Source organism: Bubalus bubalis, chromosome X, assembly GCF_019923935.1.
Source record: "Bubalus bubalis isolate 160015118507 breed Murrah chromosome X, NDDB_SH_1, whole genome shotgun sequence".
NCBI classification, from domain to species: Eukaryota; Metazoa; Chordata; class Mammalia; order Artiodactyla; family Bovidae; genus Bubalus; species Bubalus bubalis.
Window position 1 is genome coordinate 89823734 of NC_059181.1, and position 12698 is coordinate 89836431.

Below are 12698 nucleotides of genomic sequence, written 5' to 3' on the forward strand. Positions count from 1 at the left end.
TCCTCATACAGGAACCAATTTACTGAAGTCTTAACCCAATGGGATAAATACTTAAAAACATTTTTTTCCTCAAATGCATACTGATCACACTTCAGTCAATCCTATTCCCTTTTGTGGGGTCTTTAACAATATCTCAGTTCAATTCCGTACTTTTCTCAGTTATTTTTCATTTTGGAACAGTTTTATTCCAATTATTTAAAATTCAGGGCTGTTGATTCTATTTTATTATTATTTGTAAAATGATTTATTAATTTTTGGCTGTCTTCATTGCTGCTCGGGTGTTTCTCTACTTGTGTGGGGGGGATATTCCTTGTGGTGCAAGAGTTTCTCATTGTGTGTGGGTTTCAGGTAGTTGCGGCATGCAGGCTCAGTTGTTGCGGCTCCCGGGCTCTAGAGCACATGGGCCTAGTTGCTCTGAGGCATGTGGGATCTTCCTGGAACAGAAGGGAACCCTTTTCTCTTGCACTGGCAGGCTGACTCCCTACCACTGAGCCACCAGAGAAGCCCCAGTCCTGTAGATTTTAAAACATCAGTGTCAAAGTTGAGCAAAAACTATTCCTATCATGTAACTAAACACAGTACTTGTAAGTGCTAATCAGTCTTATGAATAAAACAAGCAAGGAGGTAAGCTTGTGAATGACAGAGTGAGACTTTAAGATTGGGTAGTCAGGAAAGGCCTTTTTGTGGGACTGAGACTTATACGATGTTAAAGAATGTAAGTGAAGAGTGGGGAGGGGTATCTCAGCAGGAAGGACCTCACAATGCAAAGGTCACGAGGTAGAAATGACTAAGGTTTGTTCCAGTGACAGATATAACGATGTCCATTGTGGCTGGAGCATAGCCAATGAGGAGGAATAAGATCAAAGAGGCGGCAGCACCCTTCCTGCAGGCCCATGAAACTCGAATGAAAGGAGTTCAGATTTTACTCTAAATCCAGTGGGAAATCATTGAAAAGTTCTAAAGCGGGAAACTTCGACATGATGCAATTGTGAACTTTTGTATTTTCTTCCATTTGCATAAAAATAAAGCCAGAAATCACCAAAATGTCATTGTTTCTGTAATGTGCCTTTAAGATATGTGAAATTATAGCTGTTGCTTTGTTGAGGCCAAGATCTGTGATTCAAACTTCATATCCTTTTTTGACTTTTCAGCTGCCAAGGAAAGTGAACGATGAAGCCACCATTTCTTTTGGCCCTTGTAGTCAGTTCTGTAGTCAGCACAAATTTGAAGATGGTGTCAAAGAGAAATTCTGGTAAGTGGTTGGCAACTTCTCATGATTTGGTCAAAAATACATGCTTTTTTGTGAGCATCTAGAGAGCATCTGCGTCTTTTAACTATGAATATCTTTAAACAGAATCACTTGTAATCCAGCTATGTTGGAAAGTAGCCAAAGCAAAAATGAGATTTTAGCCTAGCACTGAGAAAATGTTGGGAAACCAGTGGAATTTTGTTCAACTTCAATGGCAGTATATTCTCAGTGGACAATGATTGGTTCAGGGCCTTTTTAGGTTTGGTTACATTTGCTAGTGAATATACACCTGGGAGTGAACATTTGCAAATGAGAAGACAGGAAACCTTTCAAAATATATATTCTTTGTCTCCTAATTGCGTCTGCCACGTTACAGTGTAAATGAAAGCTTTTGACAAATATCAGTGAGCTTTAGTTCTTCACATCTTCACATTTGCACCAAATCCCTAACAGGCAGAGGTTTAAAGCTTCTAAGTTTGGACATATTAGCTAATTGCCTGAAGAGGAATTTCTTGAGAAGAAATATCTTTCCTAGAATATGGTGGTCTGGCAGGCAGCCATGATTGTACTGAGAGATTAGCTGTAGCCAGTAGATATCCCAATCAAAGTTTAATCATTGTTTAATAACACTTGGATATATGTCTTTCAGCTTTGATTATACATTTTAGCTATAATTACAAACCATGCATGAGATTTTAAGAATTGATTTTCTGTCTGTAGTCATTCCAGTAAGACAGTGAGGACTGTATTATTATGTGGAAACAAAAGACTACAACGGGGTTTTCTGCTGGCTTCTAATTCAGTTATATCCTAGAATTAAATGTATAGTTTTTACTTTCTCATTAAGTGTAAAACCCAGGCAATAAGTACATGCCTATTTTTCAAAGCAATAAATACTCACAGGAGCTTGGAATTTGGTTAATAGTTGTTTTCTAAGGTGAGAATACTTAATAATTCAAATTGCTAAAGAATAGTATTGTTCTTCAGTTGATAGTGTATTAAGAAGTCTTCACAAAAGTGGTTCACAGGTAATACAATAGAGTAACACTACTGAAGTCCAAAGGATTCTGAAATGGTAAAGATAGAATATATTGGCTTTTCCTTTCCTATTAAATACTTAATATATGTCTTTAACATGTATTTCTGTATTGGGACTCTCTTTCAGCTGTATTTGTGTTTAACATTTTACCTATAGTATCTTCAACTTGGCATATTTTATGTAATGCTCTTTCCTTGCCTTACTTTGAAGTCACATTTTCACTTTCAATCTTGGCTCAGATTGATTATTGCTAAAATAAAATACTTGGAGATATTCCTTACTAGCAATGTAGCCTTTTGAACTGGATCCCATTTTCCTCGCTTGGTTATATCATAATGTCTGTAGCAGAGTCTGAAAGCAAAAAAAAAAATTAATTGAGAGTTTAAAAAGCCATCTATATTATGATAACTTAATTCGAGTAAAATTCTATCTGAAAAACAAAAATAAGTGGCTACCTGTGTATGCTGTCTTGTTTTCTTGATTTGCTTGTTGCTTATGAAGAAGGGTGCTGTTAAAATATATATATATGTACACACACACACACGTAGATATAGTTATCATTGATGTGCAGATGTCCTTAAAGATCAACTTTTTAATGCTTTGCCCCCTTATTCTTTACTCATCAGCTGTGAGACTGGCTTTGTGTTCTTAGCTTTGTCTTCTTAGTATGGGCAAGTGGTGTCATACCTTCAGTGAGCTTTATTGAAGAAACATCCCAAAAGATAGTCCCCTTAGAGTGAATGTGTTTGATTTCAGTCTCCCCTGGCCCATCTGTTTACCTTCAACTAGCTCCTAGGATATATAGTAATTATAATATTGGTATAAAACTTTTTGTACAGATCTGAGCAGTGGACATGGCTTGAATACAGTTGGTCTTTTTTCCTACAGCTTCTTGCTTCTATTTACAGGAAGAAAGGGAAGACTAATAGGTTGATGTTGGGTTGTGCATGTCTGTGTTCTTTTTTATTTCAAAATTTGGAAACAAGAAATAAGCATGAAATGGGTAAAAGACATCCTAAGTTGATGAACGGGGCTTCCCAGGTGGCTCATTGGTGAAGTGGTAAAGAACTGTCAATACAGGAGATGTGAGAGACAGAGGTTTGATCCTTGGGGTGTGAAAATTCTCTGGAGAAGCAAGTGGCAACCCACTCCAGTATTCTTGTCTGGGAAATCCCATAGACAAAGGAACCTGGCACGCTACAGTCCATGGGCTTGCAAGAGAGCTGGGCATGACTTAGTGGCTAAAAAATAGCAATAATAAAGTTGATGAAAATGGAGGTCCTTTGGAGCAGTTCTTTTCATGCTTTCCCTATATTTATCCACTTTCATCATAACCCCTGTCCTAGCCCCAATACTGCTGTTAATATTGCTTTATGTAGAAAATAGAATTATTTGCATTCTCATTATGGTGGTCCTATTTGAGTTGGCCTTATCATTTGATGAACATTAAAAGTTGCTCTGGCAAATATGTAGTACAAAATTTTGTTTCATAGAGTCTGTGAGGTCCTTTGGCCTTTGCCAGTTAAAGAAATCTGGATGAAACTTGCATAGTTGTTAGTAGAATAACCAGCAGAACTTTTATTTTATCCCCTTATTTCTTTTCTTAAAGTCAAAAAATGAAAAATGATTGTGCCCTTTACTCTTTAACATTTATAACTGTTTAGTGCCAGATGCGGCATCAGTTATACTGATTTCTGTGCAGTTCATTATAAACAGGGATCCCTTTCACTAAAATCCTATAAATACTTATGCCAAGTACCTCCATATGCATAAAACAGACTACCAAGGAGTGGAAGTTTCTTTTTCTGTACTTGTTAATCAGGCAAAATAATAAAAGATTCAATTAAAAAAAATCTAGTCTGGGCACATTGAAACAAACCTCCTGTTTTTTGGTATTAGGCAACTTTTAGAAGCCACAGCAAAGGTTATGCTTTTAGGTAATGCCCATTCACACTAGCTAAACCCAGTCATCAACCCTTGCTTGGGAAACAGTAAAGATGACTCTGAGATTGCATCTAGAGCTTGGTTACATTAGAACATACTAAAATGCACAGCATCTAATTTCAAGGATTATAAAGTGTGGGCTTGTCATCTTCCTCACAGAATACTCACGAGGTCCTGCAGCACTGGCCTTCTCTAAATTTAGTACTAAATAGATAAGGTCATTTAGAAAGTCTACTCTAATGGAGAAATATGTTTACTTAAAGTTGTCTTTATGGCAGGGAATTGGCTAATATCACGACAAAGGCTAATGGCAGAAATATCTAGTAGAGGACTTTTAATTGTGTGAAATTAATTTTTAATAGGATGCATGGGGAAATAACTCTTTCTCAAGAAGAGATCACTCGGGGGCTTCTATTTAACTATTTTGCCTAACCTGAACTATTATGCTCCTAGGGTATACATGTACTTTATTTGGAGGGGTGGGGGGACAGGACAGGCATTAACTTGTCCACTTTGCTTTTTTCTTGCTTTTGCTGCTACTGCTGCTTATGCAATGTTGGAATTCAGCTCTCCTAGCCTGGATTGCTTCATTAGAAGGAAAAGAAATAGGGTTACCAATTTGATGAGAGGGTTTGTTTAATTCTGAACCCAAATTTGGTCATCTTGCAGTCAGTACATCTGGAGGATGACCATAATAAAGCTATTTTTCAGTGATTTAGTGTTTTAAGGAAACTGAAGAGGTACCAAGGTATCTTAAACAGCTACATAAATGTAGTCCCTTGTGGTAATGAGGAGGTGAAGGCCTCCTGGCACAAGGTGGGTAATTTTAGATGCATTTTGGATTGACTTGATGAGGGTTCCTTTTTTGCCATGTCAAGTATTTTTTATTTTTATTTTTTATAGAGTATTGGAATTTGTAGGCACTATGTTGTAGAGATACTGAATTCTGTTATGTTCCTCTAAAGGGTATTGGTGGATTAACTCAGATGACCATTATATCTACTATTGTGGGCAAGAATCCCTAAGAATAAATGGAGTAGCCATCATAATCAACAAAAGAGTCTGAAATGCAGTACTTGGATGCAGTCTCAAAAAAGACAGAATGATCTCTGTTCGTTTCCAAGGCAAACCATTCAATATCATGGTAATCCAAGTCTATGCCCCAACCAGTAATGCTGAAGAAGCTGAAGTTGAATGGGTCTGTGAAGACCTACAAGACCTTCTAGAACTAACACCCAAAAAAGATGTCCTTTTCATTATAGGGGACTGGAATGCAAAAGTAGGAAGTCAAGAAACACCTGGAGTAACAGGCAAATTTGGCCTTGGAGTTCAGAATGAAGCAGGGCAAAGGCTAATAGAGTTCTGCCAAGAGAATGCACTGGTCATAGCAAACACCTTCTTCCAACAACACAAGAGAAAACTCTACGCATGGACATCACCAGATGGTCATCACCAAAATCAGATTGACTATATTCTTTGCAGCCAAAGATGGAGAAGCTCTATACAGTGAGCGAAAATAAGACCGGGAGCTGACTATGACTCATGTCATGAACTCCTTATTGCCAAATTGAGACTTAAATTGAAGAAAGTAGGGAAAACCACTAGACCATTCAGGTATGACCTAAATCAAAATTCCTTATGATTATACATTGGAAGTGAGAAATAGATTTAAGGGACTAGATCTTATAGAGAGAGTACCTGATGAACTGTGGATGGAGGTTCATGACATTGTACAGGAAACAGGGATCAAGACCATCCCCAAGAAAAAGAAATGCCAAAAAGCAAAATGGCAGTCTGAGGAGGCCTTACAAATAGCTGTGAAAAGAAGAGAAGCCAAAAGCAAAGGAGAAAAGGAAAGATATACCCATTTGAATACAGAGTTTCAAAGAATAGAAAGGAGAGATAAGAAAGCTTTCCTCAGTGATCAGTGCAAAGAAATAGAGGAAAACAATAGAATGGGAAGGACTAGAGATCTCTTCAAGAAAATTAGAGATACCAAGGGAACATTTCATGCAAAGATGGGCTCAATAAAGGACAGAAATGGTATGGACCTAACAGAAGCAGAAGATATTAAGAAGAGGTGGCAAGAATACACAGAAGAACTGTACAAAAAAGAGCTTCATGACCAAGATAATCACGATGGTGTGATCACTCACTTAGAGTCAGACATCCTGGAATGTGAAGTCAAGCGGGCCTTAGAAAGCATCACAAGAATAAAGCTAGTGGAGGTGATGGAATTCCAGTGGAGCTATTTCAAATCCTAACAGATGATGCTGTGAAAGTGCTGCACTCAATATGCCAGCAAATTTGGAAAACTCAGCAGTGGCCACAGGACTGGAAAAGATTAGTTTTCATTCTACTCTCAAAGAAAGGCAATGTCAAAGAACGTTCAAACTACTTCATAATTGCACTCATCTCATACACTAGCAAAGTAATGCTCAAAATTCTCCAAGCCAGGGTTCAACAGTACGTGAATCGTGAACTTCCAGATGTTCAAGCTGGTTTTAGAAAAGTCAGAGGAACCAGAGATCAAATTGCTAACATCCACTGAATCATCAAAAAAGCAAGAGTGTTCCAGAAAAACATCTATTTCTGCTTTACTGACTATGCCAAAGCCTTTGACTGTGTGGATCACAATCAACTGTGGAAAATTCTTAAAGAGATTGGAATACCAGAGCACCTAACCTGCCTCTTGAGAAATCTGTATGCAGGTCAAGAAGCAACAATTACAACCGGACATGGAACAACAGATTGGTTCAAAATTTGGAAAGGAGTACGTCAAGGCTGTATATTGTCACCCTGTTTATTTAACTTCTATTCAGAGTACATCATGAGAGATGCTGGGCTGGAGGAAGCACAAGCTGGAATCAAGATTTTCGGGAGAAATATTAGTAACCTCAGATATGCAGATGACACCACCCTCATGGCAGAAAGCAAAGAAGAAAGAAAGAGCCTCTTGATGAAAGTGAAAGAGGAGAGTGAAAAAGTTGGTTTAAAGCTCAACATTCAGAAAACTAAGGTCATGGCATCGGGTCCCATCACTTCATGGCAAATAGATGGGGAAACAGTGGGAACAGTGGCTGACTTGATTTTTGGGGGGGCTCCAAAATCACTGCAGATGGTGACTGCAGCCATGAAATTAAAAGACGCTTACTCCTTGGAAGGAAAGTTATGACCAACCTGGACAGCATATAAAAAGCTGAGACATTAGTTTGCCGTCAAAGGTCTGTCTAGTCAAAACTATGGATTTTCCAGTAATCATGTGTGGTTGTGAGAGTTGGGCTATAAAGAAAGCTGAGGGTCGAAGAATTGATGCTTTTGAACTGTGGTGTTGGAGAAGACTCTTGAGAGTCCCTTGGACTGCAAGGAGATCCAACCAGTCCATCCTAAAGGAAATCAGTCCTGAATATTCATTGGAAGGAGTGATGTTGAAGCTGAAACTCCAATACTTTGGCCACCTGATGTGAAGAACGGACTCATTTGAAAATACCCTGATGCTGGTAAAGATTGAAGGCGTGTAGAGAAGGGGATGACAGAGGATGAGATGGTTGGATGGTATCACCGACTCAATGGCCATGAGTTTGAGTAAACTCAGGGAGGAGGTGATGGACAGGGAGGCCTGGTGTGCTGCGATTCATGGGGTCACAAAGAGTTGGAAACAACTGAGTGGCACGTACTGAATTGAACTGAAAGGGTATTTGTGTTTGTTCTAACAGCAGTTCAAGTAGTAATCTTGAATTTTTGCTGCTTAGTTGAATGCTTTATTAGAATAGATGAATAGAAAAGCCAAAACATGTCCTGAACATCTATAACTTGGTGGGACTCAATCTGTAATCTTTTTTTGCCCTGTCAATCTTATCATGACTTGACTCAAGGCTTTGTTAGGGAGGGTGTAGTATAGACCCTATCTATGGCATAGTTCTTTCTCCTAAAGCAGGATCTTTCTGGAATCTTAGTTGAATGCTCAGATATCAATAAGGTATTCCCCAGAAGTGTTTGTCCTCTAATATCACTGTTTTATTATTAACCTTGTAGTAGTGACACTGTGATGAAAAGACTAGCGGTCATACCCTGTGCATGTTCAGCTCAATGTTCAGCCAGGGGCTCAAAGAGAACCCCCATACAGATTCCATAAGCTTTCCTCAGTGAACTCTCTCCTTTTATGGAAGGTACCAACTGTTTTACCTTTCCGATCTCTACAGCTTCAGCAGAACTTCTGAGCTGTTAGGACTTCAACTCACTATGCTATCGTTGGGGAATTGTCTCCAGGTGGAGAGCTGGTTTAATTGTGGACCTTACCACATGAGTTTTTCTTTTCTTTGAGATCATAATCTTGCATGGTCTGAAAGCGGTTGTTTCACATATTTTGTCCACTTTTATCATAACTTTCTGTGGATAGAACTAGTCTAGTTCCAGTTTATATCATCATGGCTTGAAGTGGAAGTTTCCCTGTTACTTTTTTATACCCCATCATTCTTTTAGTACTTCCTTGCTTTTTGTCATTAAGATATGCCAGGGTTACCTTCATATTTTATCTGCCCTAGCTCTGGAATGAGCCATTTTCCTGACTTCTTCCAGTGAATATGGTATTCAGAAATATTTAATTGTGATCTAATTCTGATACTTCTGATTCAAATATATGATAGGGTTCTTCTACACTTTTATCCATTCCATATTTTTTATTTCCTTTTCCCACAGTGGGAATCCTCATCCTCATCAACTTTGATGTACTTACTTATTTTAACTTTAGTTCATTCAAAATGATTTCAAAACTACTACACCAAAAGTACTACCAACATTAAACCTATACTAAATTAAGTATATTTTACAAATATTTTTATCCTTAGAATTCATCATACTAAGTCTGTATAGCCAGTGTTATGTTAAAAAAAAAACTTGAATTTTCTCTGTGATTATGTTAGTCAATATGTAAATAAGTTAATGTGTCTCTACCCAATTAGCTTTTTTATCTTTGATTAAATTTTTTAATACATAGAACATTTACATGACTGAAAATTCAGTTATAAAAAAGGAATTAAGTGAAAGAAATCTCATTCCTGTACCTGTTTCTTGCACTTGGTCACACACGCAACTATTTGCAATTAATTTCTTTAGTTTCTGATATTTCCTTCCTTTCTTTCATAAACCAATGTTTTTTTTTTTTTTAATTTCTCCTTACTTCATACTTAAAATGTAGCAGCTTAACTATTTGCTTGATTTTTTAACTTACTATATCTTGGAAATCAAGTACTGGAATTGTTTTGATAGTTTTCTTATTACAATAGTATATTATGCTTAATAAAAGTTCAAGGAATAGCAATATTTAAAAATGCTCTTATAGTTTTATTCCCAGAGGTAACTAATAATTATATTTCATATAGTTTCTTCCAGATAGTTTATTTGGGTATATATCATCTATTAATATTTTTCAGACTTAGACTCATTTTCCAACTTGATTTGTCATGTATTTTTGATATTTATACCTAGAATCTCTAATTTTTGGCAATGCATATTTAACTCACATTTAAATACTGTGCTGTTTTCCATTGTGTGGATTTATTATAAATTTAAATCGGTGCTCTATTTATGGAGGTTAAGTTTTTATCCCTAGGTTTTTGCTATTCCAAAACAATGGTGGAAGGATGATCCTACAACATAGATCTTAGTTCACTAGAAGAAAAAATGTTTTTGTAGGAGAGATCATCAGTAGTGGACATGTTGGATAGATTTTTTTTATTTAAAATTTTGAAAGATGCTGAAAATTGCCCATCAATGTCACTGTATCAAATTTATATTTCCACCAACAGTATATCAGAGTTCTCTTCTCATTACACATTTATTAACTGTGTGTGGTCAGTTAAAAAATTTTTTTGCTAATCTAAATTCAAATGAAAAACATTGTTTTTAAAATCATTATATTGATTGTTTTTTGTTTGTTTACTGAAATCACCATTGTTGGCTATGATGAATATATGTTTCTTGGGTTCAAAGACTATTATAAGTGTGTGTGTATGTGTGTGTGTTTATGAGAGAGAGAGAGTAAAATCAGCAGAACAGTTCATATGGAAAAATCTCTGGTCATTCCATTCAGTTAGGCAACAAAACATGGCAAAGGAAGAGGGAAATATGTGAGTTAAGACCTAAGATCATTGTTTTGGTTGGTGTACAGCATCAACAACATCTGATGTGATTGAAATATAAAAGTCCTTTATGAAACTGGTCCTCTTTAAATGAAAATGTGTGGATAATTAAGCTAATTAAAATACTTAATGAATTAAAAGCTGGAAAGCAATTCCATGTGGGGATGTTGTCCAGCTCTGTAGCATAATCCAAATATAGAAGTTACCAAGCTTGGTATCATGTTGAATTTATTACTGTCCATAAGGGGGAAGAATGAAAAGAAAGTAAGAATAAATTGAGCATTCTATTAATTTTGATGTTGGGATTTAGCCCATCCACAAGAACAGCCAAGAACTTCAGTGAATGGGCTCCTTTCAACTCTTGTTTTGTAATGAAAGGATATTGTATTTGTCAGAGTGGAGAGAAGCTTTGAGTGCCTAAAATTTCTGCTAGGGTAGTTTCTATCATGCATGAATGCTCAATTGCCTCAGTTGTGTCTGACTCTTTACAACCGCATGGACTGTAGCCCACCAGGCTCCTCTGTCCATGGAATTCTCCAGGCAAGAATACTGGAGTGGGTTGCCATTTTCTCCTCCAGGGTATCTTTGCAACCCAGGGGTCGAACCCACAAGTTTCTATCATAACCCAACTCATATAGGCATGTCAGGCTAAAGTGCATTCCTTCTGGCTCTGTTGACTTCTACAGGTGTGATTTACCCCCAAATGAAGTATGTATTCTGCAAAAATACACCATTGATGCCTATTGTAGTTTAGTCTTTGGGGAAAGCTGGCATCCAGAGATTTCTTAAAATATGTTTGACACCTTCAGTCCATTACAGGAATACTGAATATGCAAGTTTAAACTTTCGTTCATATTCTGATCCTTGCCCTATTTTTGCTTTCATACATTTGTCTGAAACTATCATAGAGAAACACATTGTTTTTGATGATTGCATCAGAACTCTTCTACAAAAGAAATGCCTTGAAATTCAATGACCTTGCCCCAGGCTTTGGAGAGTCAGGCCCTGCTTCTTTGGATATAACTTAGGACAGTTATATTTTACGTGTGCACTCCCTAAATGACTACAGACAAGAAACACATGGTTTCAAGAGGCACCCACTAAATGCTTGAGATGGGTGATGTATATTTGGCATCACTGCTTTGGAGAGAAGTGAGACAGTAGTTGCTTGGAACTAAATTCTGCTAAGGAATGTTTTAGACATGTGGCATTTATTAATTTACCAAACCTACAGGCATACTGTGTAAAAGCTCCTGTGTTAGACAGGTGCCAGCACTTAGGTGATTAAAAATGGACAGGGTATGCTCTTTTCCCCCAATAAATTCAATAAATCATAGGGAAAGGGAGACACTAACATGCGATAAGTCCTACTATATGCCAGGCACTTTCTATACATTATCTCCTCATGAAGAGATACTGAGATAGGTCCTACATGAATTAGTAGGTCCTACATTGTCTCATTTTACAAGTTGGGAAATGAAGGCGTAGAACAGCTAAGTAATTTGATCACTTTTATATAGCTAGTAAGGGGCAGAGTCAGGATTTAAACCCAGGATCATCAGACTCCAGAATCTCTGCCATGCTGCACCTTTGTGTGTGTAACATTATCTTCATTTTACAGATGAGAAAATCAAAACTTAGGGAAGTTAAGTTTATCTTAGGTCCCCAACTACTAAATGATAAATCCAGGTTTAGAACCATGGACTTATTATAAAGTTCATATTCTTTGTACTGCACCACAGATATGTCTTTTTTACAGGTATAAAATACTAAGTGCAATAAAAGAGGTATCAATACAGTTCATATGAAGGAGATGTTATTCCTAGGTGATAGTCCTAGCAGAGAGATGCAAATGTATGGGTGCCTAAAATGAATGCTATTTTTGAGTACTAAGTAGCCCAGATTGTCTGGAGGGTAGTATAAGACTGAAGTCGTTAAAGAGACATATATGCACAGAAATGAGTAGCTAGACAGATGGTGTCTTGACTATATATCCAATTTTAAATTTATAGGAAATATATTGAGCATCTCGAAAGGAAATGTGAATTGAGGTGCCTTATGTTGGATGATGAAAGGCAAGGTTGGTGGGACCTTCTTAGACTTCTAGTCTTTCTGTTCACATGCTTTCCATTTGCAATAATAGGAAGGATCAGTCTGAGTTTTATTTTAAATTCTGAAAATATCTTCATTACATTACTGAGTAAACTATCACCTTCAATTATCAGAATGAAGTTTGTTTATATTATTCAATCTTTAGCCTCTGGGAATTAATGACTTAAAAAAAAGGAATCTGTTTCTGGTCTTATCATTACCAGCAGGTGGCACT

At 37.0% G+C, this 12698-nt stretch overlaps 1 protein-coding gene across 1 annotated transcript in view; it reads left to right on the forward strand.

Annotated features, from left to right (window-relative positions):
• The window catches only part of IL1RAPL2 (interleukin 1 receptor accessory protein like 2), a 1184233-nt gene that overhangs the window by 83732 nt on the left and 1087803 nt on the right, over positions 1-12698 (forward strand). Inside the window, exon 2 of the mRNA XM_025277392.3 lies at positions 1152-1252. Within this exon, the coding sequence (XP_025133177.2) occupies positions 1171-1252 (82 nt within the window). The 5' untranslated portion in view covers positions 1152-1170. The remainder of the gene's footprint in view (positions 1-1151; positions 1253-12698) is intronic.